This window comes from Metarhizium album (assembly GCF_000804445.1).
Source record: "Metarhizium album ARSEF 1941 chromosome Unknown scaffold_5, whole genome shotgun sequence".
Classification (NCBI taxonomy): domain Eukaryota; kingdom Fungi; phylum Ascomycota; class Sordariomycetes; order Hypocreales; family Clavicipitaceae; genus Metarhizium; species Metarhizium album.
This window is the reverse complement of record NW_024467579.1, coordinates 1,126,991-1,145,072: the sequence shown is the minus strand read 5'-3', so window position 1 is coordinate 1,145,072 and position 18,082 is coordinate 1,126,991. Positions and strand designations below refer to the sequence as shown.

Sequence of the window (18,082 nt, the reverse complement as noted above, 5' to 3'; positions counted from 1 at the left end):
CTCGGACGGGGGAAGGGGAAGAGAGAGCAATTGGACACAATCACTCTCGAGGCGTTTGAGAGTTGCACGGTTCTGGACGGACCTAACTTCTGGTTCTGGGTGCACCAGAAGCGAGGAAGGACGCCGGCAAATGCACGAAATGCAGAACGAGGGGCGCGACAGCGTCTAGAACGGGGCATGCGCTTCCAGTGACCTGCCTTAAGCAGTGCCGTGACGAAACCAGGGATGCAATCTTGGCCTGGATAGCCGCCGCGCGCCGTCGTGGGATGCCGTCAGTTAATTAATCAGGACGTGTCGGTTTCGTGGACGCATCGTGTCGAGGCGTGTCGCGCGTGTCGCGCGCGCCCCGTTTTTTTTTTTTCCTTTTCTTTTTGGGCGGACAGACCTCTGGCCCTTCCACGACGTACCAGGGTCCCGGGCAATAGCATTAGTTGTAACTTGTTGAGCAAGTAGGTACCTACTAAGTACCTAGATGGGTAGGCAGGTACTTGAGTAGCTACAAGTACCTAATATTCATTGATGCATATCATCATGCGTCCGCCCCTGCACAGACATGCACAAAATTGAATCTGCAGTCTGGTCGGGCAGGCATTGCTGCTGCTCGTCATGTTTCTCTGCCCTTGGTTCGTCTGCAATGAAGTAATAGTGCTGGACAAGGTCGGGTTTGCCTAGACCACCGTTGACAGTTGTGGTAGCCATTGATCCAAGACCATCGCCGCTGGTCCTCACCTCGACGCAACCACCAACTCCGTGTTTGTGGACCGCGGTTACACAGTCCGTCATGGACTGTGGGCCCGAGGTTGGTCCGGCCAGGCGGAAACGCTCCAACGTGCAGCGTCAAAGACCGTCGTCGACTCGTCGGAGTGAGATTACACTCGACAATCCTCCATTCTGCGTGTCCACGTCTCGCCATCATGCCTGCCCCGGCATATCCCCTCCCTCCATCTCTGCCCCCTCTCCATCTTTATCGCCATCTCCTCCGTGAAGCTTCATATCTCCCGCCCGCTTTCCGAGCCACCATCGACTCAACCATCCGGACCAGATTCCACAAGAGCCGCCAGGATGGAATGCACACCAAGAGCCGGCTGGCCAAGGCCGTGTCGACGCTTCGGACCTTGCGGGCTGCCAACAGCGGCGCCAAGAATGCCATGCAGAGCTTGATCATGAAGGGATTTGGCAGAACCGGAAGCCGAAGACGGCAGCTTGTGGCGCACCTTGTCAAACCACAAGGTCCTAGCGACACCCAGGCCCTGGAGACATTGATGGAGGATCAGGCTGGGAAAAAGGAGATGCAAGCACAATCAGTGCCGCCGGGCGCCTCGAATGCGAGGCTGGCACGCAAGCCAAAGAATGATTTTTTCGAGAAATGGGATCGACCCAAGCTGTTGAAAATTCTCGAATCGCAGAGGCGGCACCAGAAAGTGACCAAGGGCACAACCAGCTGGCCTGTAATGGCCGTGAGAACAACCGATCCCGACCAGTTCGTCCCCAAGACCAACATATGGGGGAGACCACCCGCCGAGTGCCTGGTGAGGGCAAAGCGAGCTCACTGGTGGAGAAGGAGCGCGGACAAGATCATGCCCCCGCTGGGTAAAGGAGAATGGGACCTCTTACAGCGACTCAGCCGCGGTGTGCAGGCAGAAGGCGAATGGGCCGTGCCTCGGCGACGGCATCATGCGTCGTCAGAGGTGCCTTCGTCGGCGGAGTCTGTCCAGGCTTGGAAATGGCAATCCTATGCCACCACGCCCGTCGCCAGAATCGAAAAGCCCAGAACCATGCCACAACGACGCCGAACCGGACAATGCGACACGGGTCCTTACGGTGGACATGAGCGCAGCCAGCACGTCTCAAATCGATGGTTCCGCAGAGCCTACAATAGGACGTGGCAGCTCACCCCGACTTTGGAGCAGGACCCAAACACACTACAGTACTCCCTCTGTTGGGGAACCACGACATGCAACCTACCGGCCGCAACAACAGTCCAGCAGGGAGTTTTCGAAAGCGTGGACAGGAGAGGAAACAAACTCCGCAAAGAGCCAAATGTTTGAGTATAGCGCCACGCTACCATTCCTCTCGCCTACTTTTCCCCTGCGTCACCGGCGCCGGAATCTTGGTGCCATCGTGTCCATCTAATCCAGCGAGTGTGCCAACTTCTCCAGCCGCTCTCCGTCAACCCGCATGCCAACCCACTCGTCCAACAACTGCGCTCCAATGCTCTCATAAAACCTGATGCTGGGCTCGTTCCACTTGAGCACGACCCATTCCAGCCTTCCGCCCTTCATGGCGACGACCTGCCTCGCCAGCTCGACCAGCAGTTTCTTGCCGTACCCGCACCCACGCTCAGATGGCTGGACGAAAAGATCCTCCAGATGGATGCCAGCCTTGGACCGCCACGTGCTGTAGTTGTAGAAATACAGCGCCATTCCGACGGCTTTTCCCTCGGGAGAGAACAGCAACAAACAGCGAGATGGCCGGTCGGGGGTGATGGCCTCCGTGTCGGGAATCGCGGCATCGCTGCCGGTCGAATCGGACGGCGCAAAGGCAATTGTCCTCTCGAGTGACTCGACCGTGGCCTCGACTGCATCCGGCTCTTTTTCGTAGTTGGCAAGGGCCTGGATGAGTTCGAGGATGACGGGGGCGTCTGTCATGGATCAGTTCCAGCTGGTACCTCCCGGTTGTTCATGTGGGGGCATACCTTCCCGCCGCGCATGTCGGATTGTAGCCATGGTTCAATACGGTCTTCAGCACACGTCAAAATCCAGGGTTCCGATCTTGTCCTTTTTTTTCCTCTTGTTCAACAGTGAACACTGCCGCTGTCTGCGATGCGGGGGGTTGACGGAAGAATGTTTCGTGGGGCTCGTCATGGAAGGGCGCACGAACAACTTGTCCATGTTCTCCTGGTGGGGGAGGCGTCCAGCTAATCGACTTTGGGTGGATCATGCTTCATTATTCTACGTTGCCAGAGACATGCAATGTCCGGCGTGCCGTCCGTCTAGTTGGTTGGTAGGAAACGTATGAGCTTCTTTTCGTTGCGGGCAGCAGTCCACGAGCAGGCCAGACCGAGACCCTCTACATAGCCTTTTGCGGTTGCGGAATAGAAACCTGCGGATGCGCCCTGTGGTGAATCTTTCGTATTTTACTCGTCCTCGGCGGTTGTACGGCTCTCGTGTGCATGTCAAGCCCGCCCTGTCACCTGTCGGAAGTGAGAACACATGAAGCTGCGGAATCCCGGCCCTGCCTGCGCCCCTACAGGGCCCAGATGAAAACGGGCGAACATCTCGTGGTGGCTGCAGGTCTCATTCTGCCATGTCTACGGGTTCCCTGGTGGCCTGTCAGCTTCTTACATGAAGCCTCTGGACGAGGGCGGCTTTCGAGTCCCTCAATACGACAGCCGTGGGATCTCGCATCAACGTGGGCCGACTTGACGACTGCTACATTCAAGATTTCCCCGTCTTCCATTCATGGCTGCTGTCGAAGAAGCAGGAAGAATAGACGTCGGTACTCGGACTCCCTATCGGATGGGTTCTATCCCAACGTGCATGCATGCTCCGAGAGCAAAGGCCACGGGCTTGGGACCGACGGTGGAAGAGATTTGGCGAATAATCCTGGGGAGGGATGAGTCTGAGACGTCGTAGATTGAGTGAGCAGAAAGGTCGCTCACCATGCCCCGTTTGCGACTGGCCTTTGAAGAACGCTTGGGGTTCCGTCTTGTGCTGGCCTATGGGTGGCAGATGACACGGGACAAGCAACCCTCTTGGTGTCTGGTGGTTTCTGCCAGCTCCTTGACTCGGTCTGGCCATTACGCTAGACCATCACGGAGGAATATAGCTGAAGTTCGGTAGCCATTACTGGGTTCTTGCAATGTCCCGCGGCCGAGATACGGGACAGTCTCCTTTCAACAAAGGGCTTCGGATCAAGTGGCTGTTACGGCTGACTGGGTGATCTTTGATCGAATCCGTTGGGTTGCCATTCGCAATCTCGTCCTGGTGAGACTCGGCTGACCGAGACTGTCGTCCGACATCTCGAGCATATCACATGATGAACAGGCTAGCTAGGCGTGCAGATAGCTCTGTGGTGCTCTGTGAAGCAAGGCTTGACCTGCGATATACTCAAAATGTCGCATCGACCGAGCAAACCTTTTGCAGCAAATGATTCTAAGTGGTGCATTTGTCACCCGCTAGGACGTCTAGATGTACACACATGTTATGCAACATGATATCGCCATAGTATAGCTGACTCAATGACCCAAAAGATAGTTTTAGAAAAAGCATTCGTCCCGAGGTTACAAAAGATAACGGTACTTTGGATTCATATCGCCCAGCGCCAGCTGCTCTTCTTCCGACAGGTGGCTCGCGTCTTGTTTTCCATCTCGACGGTCCTTGTTTGCCTTCCAGCAGCCAAACGCGTAGATGACGCAGGCTACAATAGAGGCGCAGCAGAATGCAATGCTCAGAGAGTAGCCGAGGCTGTAGTCTTGGGCGGACTTGGCGCCGGAATCTTGCTTGAAAGAAAAAGCAGCGACAATGCCGCCGAGGTTACCGAACCCGACTTGCCAGCCGCTGCCGACGGCCCGACGGTGGTGGCCACCCAGGTTCATGTTGAACCAGCAAACGATGATGGGCATTGCCGTAAAGGCGCCCATGGCGGCTAGGAAAAGGGCCGAGTACTGCGCATCGAGGTTTGCATGGACGCGGAGAAGGATGGCGAACCCAGAGATGGCCACACAAATGGGGACTATGGCGAAGAGGGCTCGATGTCTCAGCTTGTCCGAGGCGTACGCGCACATCATGGAGAGAGCAAAGGCAGCAACCCACGGGGGTACGCTGCGCAGCTGGGTCTGGATCTTGTCGTAGCCGTAACCGTTCAGAATCGTGGGCGCAAAGTATGCGTACCCATAGGCCGGGACGATGAGGCCAAAGTACATGAAGCCACCGACGATGACCTTGTAGTCTTTGAAGATGGTCCCGACATCACGCAGGGTGATACTGCGATCCAGGCCAGCCTTGCCCTGGTCGAGGCGGAGCCGGGCAGCGACATACTCGCGCTCGTCTTCCTTGAGCCACTTTGCCTGCTCGGGGAAGTTGGGAAGCCAGAAGTAGAAGAAGAAGCTGACGAGCACAGTGAGGCCACCTTCGATGATGAAAATCCAGCGCCACCCGCTGTAGCCGCGCATCCCGCTCATTTTACCAATGGCAGCAGCGAGCAGTCCGCCAAAGGCACCGGCTAGGGTTGTGCTGTTGAAGAAGAAGGAGTACCGTCGTTGGGCTTCATGTCGGCGGTACCACATGCCGATCAGATAGAAAGCTAGCCGCAAAGGAAGCGCGAATCAGCTTGGAGTGCCATGAGAAATCTGCGCCGCCGGGGAGCAAGCATTGGTCCCACGCACTTGTACGAGAAGGCATGACGTACCGCCCGGAAACATGCCTGTTTCAAACAATCCAAGGAAAAACCGAGCGGCCAGCAAGCCACCGTAGCTTCTCACCAGTCCCTGCATCATTGTGGTAAATCCAAACAAGAACATGTTCAAGGACAGCCATGTGGAGGGCTTGAACTTTTTGAGGAGGATGTTGGATGGGATCTCGAACAGAACATAAGGCACAAAGAAGATGACGATGGCCGTGTTGAACTTTGACGGCTCGGATTGTATGCCGAGGTCTGTCTCCAAGTCGAAAATCCTGGCATTGGCAATATTGACTCTATCTACAGAGTAGGGCATGTCAGTTCGCCAGGCACAATGTGGGATGGCCATGGTTACGCGTCAGAAAGGTGGATGCACATGTAATGGTGTTCTTACCAAGAAAAGCCAGCAGGTACATGACACAAAGGAATGGAATGACATGAAAATCAATCTTGGTCAGGAGCCGGAGATCGGTCGTGTGTGATGGGCACTTGACCCCTTCCTCGTCCAAATTGCCATCCTTGACATATCGTTGGTGCGCTGCAGAGACCACTCCAGCCTCGCCCTCGCCCATCTGAGTCGGGCGAAGCGAGTCGTGATCTTTCTCATCCGCAGGGACTGCCATGTTTTGGCGGCGGACTTTGGCCCTGGCTCAATGGACCAGAGTTCGAATGCTTCCGGATGTTCGTTTCGCCCGAAGAAACAAGGGCAGCCCAGGTTTCGGCTGAGCACACGAGGGGAAGAGTCGGACGATGACCGCGGCAGCACGGCAAAGTGCGCAAGGAGATGAGTAAATAGGCATGCCGCCCCGGCCCAGGTCGCCGGGAAAGGCGGATTATTATGGAGAACAACGAGTGTCTTACAATCGGAGCGTAACAAGCTGAGGGTGATTTTTCATATACTACTACTACTACTACAAGAGAACCTAAGGGATCGTGAAGTGGGGTCCCTGTCTGGTCCTGGACTCCTGGTATCCGCGGGGGTGGGAACAGATGACGGGGCACGTGGAGCAGATGGGGGTTAAGGTAAGCCTGCGAGGGGGGTGGGGAGGTCATGGCGGCGCCAGTAGAGCGGATGGCTTAACGGCCGGGGGGCGAACAGCGTTGCCCACAAGCACAAGAGGGGATGTCTCGGGACCGTCAATTCAAATATCAACAGGTTCGCTTCCGCGGGTCCAGATGTCCATATTCTCCGAGGTCACTGATGAATGGGACATTCAGTCGGGATCCATGTCGCCGTTCGGATCCGTGATGGATTTTTGCGGAAGACTTTCGGGGCAGGCGTTGTCGTCCCCCAACGCGTCCTTCTTTTAGCTTGCCTGAGGCCACAAACATGTGTGTGCGCGCACTTTCCGCCTGCCGCAATTTTTAATTTTTAATTTTTTAATTTTTTTTGAACCAACTCCCCACACATCCTTCATCAACAACAAATTGGCGTTTACTCTGTAGTCCTCAGTCTTGTCGCGGTCTCATCATACGTTTCTGTAGCCAGCCATCCATGCGCGGCTGACAGCATAATGCTTACATGCTGCAACATGGCTCGCTGGCTTTACCGAACATCCGACGCCGTCCTCTACCGTCTCCCAGTTGGAATCTATTTTCCGCCCGGGATATTAGCCCGTGCTACATGAACGCCAAGCTTCATCCTTTCCGTCAGTCAACGAATCGTGATTTCGTCCTCAGTGACAGTGCCTTGCGTAAGGCAGCGTCGCGGATAGGGAACCCATGTGGCGATGTCAGGGCACGAGCTGAGCGTGACGAGTGTCGAATCAATCCATCAAACTAAGAAGAAACCGCATCGTCAGCTTTGGTTTCTACACTAATCCCCGGTGCAGCTCGCCATTCGACACCTGGGACGGGGTACGGTAGCGATATGACTCTGATTATGGTGACTGGCTTACCACGCCTACCCTGGTGGTTATAAGATGCACGACACTGATGAATCAATCGGAGATGGGAGGATACCGCCCTGCATTATTGGCACAGCTTCGGAAATACCAGCCCGCCGATGACTCAAGTTTGAGTGACGTAAACCGTTGACCCCCTGTCAACTGAGACCCGGAGGCCGAGAGCGCCGCAAGCACACGATCGCGGGTGGTCAAGTCGTCGACCTGATTGGTCCCTTCTTCCAAAGGACAAAAGCCAGCTTTTGGTTGGCGTTTAATGATCGAACAACACAACTGACTGGCTGTCCGGATTCAACCGTAGGCCACATCATTTCTCCAACGCCACCGACATTGTGTCTTTGGTCACTACTCGAGGCACAATTCTCCGTCGTTGAGAATCTGCCCAACCTTGGTTTTGTGGGTTATTGAGAACATGTGCGGAACGCCATGGTCTGACCATACACACCACTACGCTGGTGAAACAGACAATATGGACGACGTCGACATCGGTTGAAAACGCCTTGGCGCAAGGTGTGAAGGCTCTTGGAGAGTTTCCAGTCGCCATACATAGTTGGTAAACTGCTTAGGATCGAGGAGGCTCTCTAGCACACGACAACATTTTCCGGGGGGGGGGGGGGTAATCTTTCCTTGGGTGATAGTGTTTTAAAGAATTCGATGGTCAGACATGGGGATGTTTGTTTGAAAGTTGGAGAGAGCGGGAAAGGACATCCATGACATCATGTCCTGACGTCTATCCAGACACGTTTGCTTATGGAAGATGGAACAGTCTATATGTGTCTTCCCAGTGCGAGGACGGAGGGATGCAGCATTTGAAGAATTGGCAGGTCGTGGATGAGCCCAAGTACTCTTTCCTTCGTTTCTGCATCAAGCTTGGTGAGGAAATTCACCTATTTCACTCAAGCCCGCCGCTTTTTCAAGGACCATTTTTAGAAGGTACATGTATCGACCTTGACCAGAGTGAGACGTCAGGTTCACATCGTTGATGGCAAGGCCGATATAACACCACTTGTACCACCACGCCGGGAATGATACAACGACGAGCTGCTCGACGAGCTATTGGCAGAAGGTCGCCAGGTCCTCGATGCCATGTGCTACTGGTGCATTTTGGAGTGGCGGACAGGTTTGCCCGGGGCAACGAGAATCGCGTCGTTGCCGATTCGGCACTCGACAGACGGGAGCGCCGTCGGGATGGATCAACGGACGGCCTGTGGAAAGACTTGACGCCATGAGGCCGAACTTGCCGTGTGCTGCCCTCCATCGAAGATCAGCAGCCGAGGTGCTGAGGCAAGCAAGTACCTGGTGGCCAATTTCTCCAAAAGGGACAGCTTTGACCGTCGGAAGCAGACCATTAGCATGATGCATGGTGCCGCAATCAAGTCCCAGCAAGGAAATACCCAAGTTCCATACCGGTGCGTCTGAGAAGGCGGTTAGGAACGCCGTTGTGCGAAACGCTCGACGCCCGCCTGGAAAGTGTGTCGTGTTTTGCGGGTGCGTACGTTATGTTATCCCGCCATACCACGGCCCCAACAGAGTTGACTTTGTCCGTGTGCTCTGTTGGGCAGCTCTCAGAGCTTGTCGTCAAGTCTCTTCTTGGTGCTGGCAACGCCTGGCAGGTACGGATTGTCAATCATCCACGGAAAGACCTCGAGGTAAATTCACGGGAGACGCGTCTTGGACCTTGTTGCTGACGTGGACAAGACTACCAGACAAAGCGGGTAAACTAGAGGAGCAATTTGTCTAGGCGGAAAAATTTGAAACACTCCGCGAGAGCCGTTGATGACGGCCAGCGAGATGAAGAAACTCGGAGCAACGGCCGGTGAGGTATGTCGTTCACGTTGGGCCGAGATTCGAGAGCCGGGCCGCCCAACGCCGCAGCACCTTGATGCATCACCCTTCTAGTTTCTAATTTCATTGCATGATATCTTTGTATTTTCCCTGACTGGTTTTGACTCGTGTAGCCAAATCTCGTGAGATCCGAAAAGAGTAATGTACAGCCCGGGGCAACCGTGACTACGTCCTTGCCCTCTATAGCATAATAATTTCACGTCAGGTCCATGTATCGTCATACATGCGCGCGTTTTACTTGCTCCACTCGCCCCTTATCCAGCGAGTCATGAGGTCAAGCGCACCTTCAGGCTCGTCATGAGGAACCAAATGTCCCGCCTGGTATACTCGTGCGAATGCGAAGCCTTGGGCGTGCTTGATCTTGGCGTAGTTCTTGCCCGAACGTGCAGTGAGCTCCAGGGGGCCGGCACTGTTGAAGGCGTCCTTGCCCGGCCACGGCAGAGCATTGGTCCATGCCTCGTTGCCCAGCCAGTTGCAGATAAAGTCGACGTCGCCTGCGTAGATGAGAACGGGGATCTGTGCCAATATGTGCGGAACGTATCTCTGGATCGGGAGGAACCAATCGCCGGCCTGTCGGAAGGCAAGGTTGATCTGGGGGTTGCAGGTGTCGAAGGTCCTGACCTCGACCCCAAGGGTTTGCATGACGTCCTTTCTGTTCAGCCACTGCTGGGCGTAGTTGGCTTCTTTGTAGCAGAGGCTTCCTCCGACACACTTTTTCCGGACGTCGTACGGGTTGAGGTTTGTTTTCAGGTAGGAGGCGAGGAATGGGCCGTCGCAGTAGGCGGCGCTGTCGACACATGCGTAGTGGTTTCCACCGTAGCAGGCCTCGATGGCGCTTCGGCATTGGGGAAGCGCCTTTCGCATACCCTCGCAAGTTTGCTGGTCGAGGACGGCCTTGTGTCCGCCTTTGCCGCAGGCCATGGCCTCATAGTAGCCGTACTGGGTGTACGGATCGGTGAGGCCGTTGCCGATCAGGACGCTTTTGAGGTTGATATTGCGACGACTGTGGGATAATATTTCGTAGGCAGTTGCCGGGATGTAGTGGCCGGCGTAGGACTCGCCGGCAATGTGGAAGTCCTGTTTGGCGTACTGGGGGAATTGCTCGAAGAACAGGGTCATCAGGGCGTAGATGTCGCGGGCGGCGGCAGCTGTGGTGTCGACCTCGGCCTTACTGTAGGAGAAGCCAGTGTTGACAGGCTGATCCAAGAAGATGACGGATGCGTTGCTGTTCCAGGAGTATGGGTTTGCGTGGAGGCTGCCGTTCTGGTCAACCATGGAGGGACCCAACTCCATGAAGAGACCAGACATGGAAGAACAGCCCGGTCCGCCGGTGAGCCACAGGATAACGGGGTCGTTCTTGGGGTCGCTCCGAGATTCAAAGAACCCTGAGTGCAATGAGAATTAGCTGCCCAGTGCCTTGCTTTTTTTTTCCCCAGCTGGCATTGGCCTACAATAGAAGAGATGCTTGTCCGTGGAGTTGTCGTCGAGATATCCACTGAACTGTCTGACCTTATCGACGCCAAGTCGGGACGGGTCGACAGCTCTAGCCCGGAGTTTGTAGTCAACGAGGCGGCCTCCGTAGTTCTTGGAAGCTTTCACATCAGAGCCGTCGATTATATGGCTCCATTCGCTATCTGACCTGCGAAATGACCTGCTGGAGACCGGAACGCCTGCCGTGTTAGGAGATGGTGGGCCTGGAGACGCAGTCACCACGAAGGCTAGCCCCAAGGAAAAAGCTGTGAAGAGATGCATGCTGTGTAATGTGACCCCAAGACGACAGCAGGAAGGCGACGGTCCGAGTATGAAACTGTGGGGGAGGGAGAGACGGACACACTCTTGACGGGTGGTTACTCCCGCAATATATATCCCACCACACGCGGTCTGCTTCATGTAACGTGAAGGCTGGTTTAGTTGGTAGCTGTTGTGCTAACATTCACCACCACCAACATGACCTTCCCTCTTACTCCGCAAGTGGCAAGGGCAAGTACCAAGTTAGCTGGGTACTTGGTACTTTGGTAGACTCTCCCCGACGTCGATCATGAGAGTAGGGTCCAGGCTCCTCTTGCAGTACCGTGGTGTTTGTGGCCACGGGTAGTGCTGCGTGGGCCAAACCCACAGGTGAATCTAGCCTTGCACAGGGAGACGTGCGGTGCGGCTGCCGATCATGGGCACTTGTAACCATGGCCTGTTCCCTATAATGATGGTGATTCACCGTTAGGTAATTTCGGGCTGGACTTGCAAACCTAGAGCAAAGTCAGCTTATCGAGGCACTGAAGCAGGCCATGATTCACCGTACAGCTTTTTTGAAATCACATTCATATTCAACAGAGAGCCCGGCTGGCACGAACCCAGAATGATTAAAGCCATGGGTGAAACATACATACCAAACATTGACTGCCGATCTCATTTCCAAGGCCAGGCCTCAACCGCCGCCATGCGCACCATGCGGCTCGCGGGGTTCAATGGGTCCATGATGTACTAGATAATGGGGACAATGGGACCGGCGTCTTGCTAGTAAGTAGTTGCTAGCAGCCACGTTGGCCCTGGTTGCGATGCTGAGTGCGCCGAGTACGTTTTCCTTGTCGTGTAATAAGCATCCTCAACCATCGGGGGTTTGTCTTGAGCATTTCGGCTGTTCGTCGTGTCAGCGTTGAATCGGCTCGATTTCTGTTCAACTCAACTACTGTAATCTATTGTTAGCCAGCGGCCGACTTGGTAATCGATCCATTGTCGAGGTGACTCTGGAACGGCATGCACTGCCGGCCCTGCCTGAACGCCTGCCTCCCTAGACGGGCAGGTGAGGACTCTGAAACCTCTGAAACTTCTTCCACGGGCCTGTCGAGATATCTTGCCGGAACATCAGGCACCGGCAGCCTGTCAAACCAATCCATTTGGATTTCTGAGAGAATGGCCCCGCCGTGGAGGCTGTTGGCATTACGACGGACCAGAGCTTGCAGTGGAGCTCTCCCGACCAACTCAAACAGTCCCGGGGATATTCCCGCGCCGCACTGGCACGAACGTCAACTCGTTTGCTCGCATCATGACCCGTCTTGGCAGGCGTTCGGAATCGCGGCACCAACGAGGGCTTCCATCAACCGTCTTGGCAATACTGGCGCAGAATAAGGTGGAGTCCCGTTAAATAGGAGGGTGCTTGATGTTTTGTTTTTTTATGCATCCATCGTCTCGTCTCATCCACATTCAGGCTCTGTATGTCTGTTTCGCTCGGCCGTACAAGTTAGACGGCGGGTTTGAACTTGGGTTTTCGACATTTTGTTGCCGTGTGAAACAATAGCGACGACGTAACCTCGCCCAGGGTATCGAGTTTTACTTGTTTAGCACATATGCATGAAGTAACTACTCCGTACTATGCATTAATCACATTTGAAATATGCACCTAGGGATATATTCATGTAAGCATTTCCACACCCACGAGCCACGACGACTTGCCGTCAAACAAAATCCAATCAAATCGCCATGTTGAAATTACTACTAGTCTCATGTTGAAAAGAAGATGCGTGGACAAGAATCACGGAGAATCGTGAGGATCCCCGGTGTTCTTGGCCTTGTCTCCCAGCGGCCGAGTAAAGAAATAACTGCGTTCCCATCCGTCGAGGTCATCCACGACGGTCTCCAGCACCAGCTCGTACCGGCCGATCTTGGGGAGGACAACAGCCCAGATTAACCAATACACGCCTCCGGCCAGAATCACACCAAAGCCGACGACGCAGTGGATCCAGTACGGCAGGCTCTCATACACACTCTGCCCCTCCTCGGGTGGCACAAACGGCGCCACGACGAGGTAAATGTTGCTCAGGAGGAAAAAGACGACGACGGGGAGGGTTGCCCTGAGGGGAGGGCTCCAGCTCCTCCGAGCCCGGTTGCGGTAGAGGTGAATCAGCCCGCCCGCGACAAAGGTGTTGACGATGGCAAGCGGGTACGAAATGAGGTTGAGCACAAAATTGTACGCGTCGCCAGAGGGGGGCGCGAGGATGGTGATGGCCGTGACGAGCCAGTGCTCGAAGAGGCCGGCGAGGGGGGCGTTGAAGGGCCGGTTGCTGGCCCAGAAGCGCGACAGGGGGAGGACGCCCTCGCGCCCGAGTTCCTGAACCAGGCGGCCCTGGGAGAAGATGACGCTCAGGACGTTGCCAAAGGCGGACAGGGCAACAAAGACGGACAAGGCGCGCTCGGCCGACTGTCCAAACATGTTGCGGAAGAGCGAGGCCGCCACCAGGCGCTTCGACTCGAGCATCTCCTCCCTCGAGACGCCGGCAAAGTAGGCGACGTTTGCGAGCATGTACAGGACGGAAATGGTGCCGAGGGCGATCGGGGCGGCGAACTTGAGCGTCCTGGCTGGGTTCCTGGTCTCGCTGAGGGCATAGTTGGCGTTGCTGTAGCCCACGAAGCTCCAGATGACGTTGTACAGGGCCGTGACGACGCCGTACGCGCTGCTGGTCGTTCCCTCGAACGGCTTGGAGAAGTTGTTGTTCTCCCTGACCTTTTTGAGGTTGACCAGCGGGGATATGACGATGATGACGACGACGAGGATCTTGAGGACACCCAGAAAGTTCTGCAGTCGAATCCCCCATTTCAGCGCCGTGCCGTGGATCAAAAACGCCGTCGTCAGACACGCCAGGGCGATGCCGCGCTGATTCCACCGCGTCACCTCGACCTGCGCGGCGTGCAGGATGTACTCGCCGAAGATGACTGAGTTGCCGGCGGCCCACCCCAGCAGGATCACGTAGCCCGTGTACAGCGACGTGGTGAGGAACCTGGGCTTGCGGTACACGAACTCGAGGTAATTCTTCTCGCCGCCGTTGCGGGGCAGTCCGGTGCCGAACTCCAAGTAGACGGCTGTTCCGGCGGCGGCGATGAGCATGCCCACGAGCCAGATGATGAGCGACAGGCCCGGGGAGCCACACTGGGCGAGGACCGTGGCCGGCGTGGCAAAGATGCCGGTGCCGATGATGCGGTTGAAGATGAGGAGGGCAGCCGAGGGGATGCCTATCTGGCGCTTGTTCTGGCGGGCGATTTCAAGCTGGCCTGTTTTCACGACTATCAGGTCAGTCAGTCAGCCAGTCAGTCGAGTGTGCAAAGACGGGTGAAACACTCTTGGCAACGCAACAAGGGCATACCATTCTCTGCGTCGGACCCAGAGCCGGCCTCGGCCTCGCTCGGATTCACCCGGATGTGGTGTTTGCCCCCCTCGCGGGCGCCTCCAACAAGGCGGTCCATTCTGGTACGTCGGCTATTCTTCCTCGTCTATAATGCAGGTGGATGGACGGCAGGGTCGCCAGACATGTCCAGCTCACGTGCGTATCTCGACGACGGATAGGCGATGCCAAGCGCCCCAGATATATAATATTATATGTCAACGAGGACCAACAACAACACCCCGAACCGGAGGGAGAGCAGCCAATGCCCGAAAAGGAAAAATATGCACAACGACCCCAATGAAAATTAGGAAAAACAAAAAAAGAATCCGGCAGACTGCCACAGAGTGCACCATCTAAATATATATAAATTGAGAAACCCTTGCCCGCCGCAGCGCGAAGCCAAGAGTCCGGTCCCATAGGCCCCAAGCACATCATCGTGGTGCGGTGCAAAACGCGGTCGACGGTGGAGACGCAAAGCGGGCGCCGCAACCCATCAGAAGCTGCCGGCGGCCCCTGTTGGCCCCCCCCCCCGAGCGGGGTCTCGCGAGAATGGTGCCATCGAACCCCGGGGTTGACAGGTCTCGGGCACGTTGCGGACCGGAAAACATCGAACGCAGAGCACGATGGGCTCTTCTGCTCCTTTTGGCGGCAGGCCTCACGCGCCGGGCTGCAAAGAAGTCCGACCGCTCCGTACGGAGTACATCTTTGTACCGTGCCGCGCAGCGCATCAACCGGGTCAGAACCACCAACTTACTAGTTACCGGCTGACTGTTGTTCCATGTCCAAGGAAAGGAAATAAAAGAATGCCATGCGTGGTTTAAAAAAAAATGGAGCAAGGTGGTTTTTCTCGGCACTAGCTTCGATGACGCGATCGACGGCAACCACCCGTTTTAGGGACCCGTGGGCCAATGGGAGATTCGAGGCGCTCCGGGAGGTGGCAAGTGAGAAATGAATGGGCGGCGAGCCTAGCCAGGCCTTGGCGCTTTTGGCTTTTAAGCTTGCAGCGCGCTTGGCGGCGGTGGTGGTGGTGGCGGCGCGGTGACGGCGGCGTCGTCGTCGTGGCGGCACGGAATGTTCTGTGCTTCTTTGGTGCGCAGGCTGAGATGAGCATGGACATGGCGGCACGTGGTCTTGTCTGTCTGGCGAGAGCAGGACTTGTCTGTCTAGCGAGAGCAAGACTCGGCTCTTTTTAATTTAGATAATTTGAAGTTTGTTACAGATTTAGGCATAAATTCAGGATAGATTATAGTTAGCTAGTGTCAGGCACAGACAGGGTGCGTGGTGCCGACTCAAAAGGCCTTGATACGTCCGGTTCTCGAGCGCGTCTCGCCAGCATGGCCCTGGAGTCCTGGAGTCCTAGAGTTTCTGTCGATTCTTTGACCAATGGCGTGACACGTGACACGTGGAGTTGCCAAATCCCAGCCCTGCCTCACTTCTCACCTCCATCGTTTACCACGCAGACAACCTCGCGCTGTCGTCGCGCAACTACATTCTCCCACAGGCGTCACCACTCGCAAACAGTCATCTCGTCCAACATGGATTGATTGTGTGAGTATATTGCGTGCCTGTCGGCCATGAGCGTCTAAACAAAACCCCCCCCCCCCCCCCCAGACCTCCCCTTCTATTGTCCACGCCGTGTTGCTTCCAAAAAGGAGTGTCCAGTGCAAGGAACATTGGTGCCAACTTCCAAGCGTGACTCTGCTTTGGCCTGGTCCCAATGTCCCTCACATCAACGCCGTTGCAAAACCTCCACGACAGTCAGGCGCGCCCTCTCGACTGCCCGGTCCAAAACACAACGTCCAAAAATGTACACGACGTATGCGTCGCTGTATGCAAACGGGTACGGGACAAGACGCACGCGTCGCAAGGGCCAGTCCCATGCCATGACTTCCCGGCACGGCATCTGCTTCTAATCGTTTAATTCTGCCGGCAAGCAGTGGCAAGTGGATGCAAGCTTGCCTATGCAATGGCCCTCATGGTCTCAACAGGCACAGTAGCATCAATGTGAGTGCAGTTGACAGTGCGATCGGAATAGATCTGGCCCATCTTCCAGTCCGGGTTCGTCCAGGTGGCGTCGTCGCAGGTCAGGTTGAGCTTGAGGCCTCCCTCGGCCCAGAAGCGGCTGCCCTCGCCGCGGCACTCCCACGTCTGGTTGACCTTGAGTTGGTCTTGCTCGGGCCGCGAGAAGGCGAAGCTGGCAGACTGGCCGGGCCAGGACCGGCTGCAGTCGTAGTTGAAGTTGCCGTAGAAGAAGTCGCTCAGCTGATTCGAGGTGCCTGAGCACTGCGTCGGCTTGGAGGGGAAGCTGGGGTTGAGCAGGGTGAAGTTGACGTAGCCCCAGGAGTTCTGGTGCGCCGGCGTGGTGAATATGTAGCTGGCGTGGAAGTCAAAGTCCTTGACTTGCCAGTTCTCCATGCGTGCGGATTTCTCGGTGCAAGGGTTTCCGGTGCGGAGGTCAGGAGTTGACGGGGCGGCGAGGGCGGCGCCGGCCAAAAGCAGAGACGTGAGGAGGTTGACCATTTTGACGGGGGTTGTTGTTGTTGTTGTTGTTGTTGTTGTTGTTGTTGTTGTTGAGGTTTTGAGGGAGAGGAGAAGAACGATCTGAGGAATGGTTTTATCTTCTTTTCAAAACAAGATGAAGCAGGCGAGGTTGTTTGCTGTGATGTCTTGTGTGAGATGATGTCTCTCTTTTATACTTGGGGAGGGCATCTCGCCACATACTTATAACCGCAGCAACAATGGGCTCGTCGGCTTATCAGAAAAAGAACAGCCGAGCAGCATGGAGATTGCCGTCTCCTGCGTTGGCCGAGAGCCAGAGACGGCTTTGATCCTTCCGAATGATGCGAAGCGAGTCCGGACCGGTCAGGTTCGGCTGGGTGGTGGTGGGCTGGTCTGTGTGCGCGCTCGCGTGTGTGTGTGGGCGGGCAACCAGCTATCAGCTATTGGGGTTGGGGTGTTGACTGATGAGGTTGGTGATGAGGCAGAAAAAAAGACAGAAATAGAAAAATAGAAAAAGTTGGACGGTACCAGTGAGCAGGGAAGCAAGGGAAAAGAAAAAGTCACCAGACGTCAACATCCAGCCAAGGATATGACGTAGCACCGACTTCGTATTTTCTGAGGCCATACGAAAGGCATAGCAGGCAGCTAGCTGCTCGGCACTAGGCAGATAAGAGACTGGCGTGTTTTTGGCTCTCAATGGCCCAAGCTGATTGGGCGGCCGGGGGGTGCGACGAGGAGCGCCGGAGGAGGAGGGGTCGTCGATGCCGCATCTCGCATCTTGGAGCAAACACTGAGTTTCGCCTACTTCCTTTCCTGCCTTGGCAGCTACGGGCAGCTACGTTACGGAGCCAGGCCCCCACGGAGGTGACGAGAAGATCAAGTCAAGAGTCGAGACTCGAGTGGCCGCCGGACCGTCATGGCTCGCTCCAACGTCAGCCCCGCGCCAGCAGTATTTGATAATGCTGCTATAGCCTATGGCTTGCCGGGTTGCGAACCCATGCACCCGGCCGGCACCGGCACAGCTCAAGTCAAAGCGACGTCATGGTAAGCCGCCGCTTGCAGGGAGTATGAAGATGATGGATTGACGTTGTTGTTGCGAGGTTTCTGTGTGCGCTCCGCCATGAGCACGAGCGCCTCACCGCGTCGTGTCGACAGCTGAGACACTGCAATCTCAGGTGGTCATAAACGAGTGGCATTTACGGAGCACCAGCAGTCATTATTCCTCTGCCAGCGTATGAACCACCAACCAGTACGGAGTACCTGAGTCGAGAACCATGAACC

At 55.7% G+C, this 18,082-nt stretch overlaps 6 protein-coding genes across 6 annotated transcripts; 1 reads left to right on the top strand and 5 right to left on the bottom strand.

The window, feature by feature from the left end:
* Positions 1–914: 914 nt before the first annotated feature.
* On the top strand, positions 915–2,048 carry MAM_03064 (uncharacterized protein; the record flags this gene model as incomplete). The annotated part of the gene is made up of 1 exon (XM_040821863.1): positions 915–2,048. One exon carries the CDS (start codon positions 915–917, stop codon positions 2,046–2,048), a length of 1,134 nt encoding a protein of 377 aa, XP_040680432.1.
* An 81-nt stretch (positions 2,049–2,129) lies between these two features.
* Positions 2,130–2,726, bottom strand: MAM_03063 (acetyltransferase; the record flags this gene model as incomplete). The annotated part of the gene is made up of 2 exons (XM_040821862.1): positions 2,130–2,641; positions 2,696–2,726. 2 exons carry the CDS (start codon positions 2,724–2,726, stop codon positions 2,130–2,132), a joined length of 543 nt encoding a protein of 180 aa, XP_040680431.1.
* A 1,556-nt stretch (positions 2,727–4,282) lies between these two features.
* Positions 4,283–6,023, bottom strand: MAM_03062 (transporter-like protein; the record flags this gene model as incomplete). Its single annotated transcript, XM_040821861.1, has 3 exons — positions 4,283–5,304; positions 5,410–5,700; positions 5,795–6,023. The coding sequence occupies 3 exons, from the start codon at positions 6,021–6,023 to the stop codon at positions 4,283–4,285; spliced, it is 1,542 nt and encodes a 513-aa protein (XP_040680430.1).
* A 3,360-nt stretch (positions 6,024–9,383) lies between these two features.
* Positions 9,384–10,901, bottom strand: MAM_03061 (carboxypeptidase Y precursor; the record flags this gene model as incomplete). Its single annotated transcript, XM_040821860.1, has 2 exons — positions 9,384–10,534; positions 10,601–10,901. 2 exons carry the CDS (start codon positions 10,899–10,901, stop codon positions 9,384–9,386), a joined length of 1,452 nt encoding a protein of 483 aa, XP_040680429.1.
* A 1,774-nt stretch (positions 10,902–12,675) lies between these two features.
* MAM_03060 (Amino acid/polyamine transporter I) lies at positions 12,676–14,381 on the bottom strand (the record flags this gene model as incomplete). Its single annotated transcript, XM_040821859.1, has 2 exons — positions 12,676–14,201; positions 14,282–14,381. 2 exons carry the CDS (start codon positions 14,379–14,381, stop codon positions 12,676–12,678), a joined length of 1,626 nt encoding a protein of 541 aa, XP_040680428.1.
* Positions 14,382–16,261: 1,880 nt separating this feature from the next.
* On the bottom strand, positions 16,262–16,822 carry MAM_03059 (uncharacterized protein; the record flags this gene model as incomplete). Its single annotated transcript, XM_040821858.1, has 1 exon — positions 16,262–16,822. One exon carries the CDS (start codon positions 16,820–16,822, stop codon positions 16,262–16,264), a length of 561 nt encoding a protein of 186 aa, XP_040680427.1.
* Between the last annotated feature and the right edge of the window lie 1,260 nt (positions 16,823–18,082).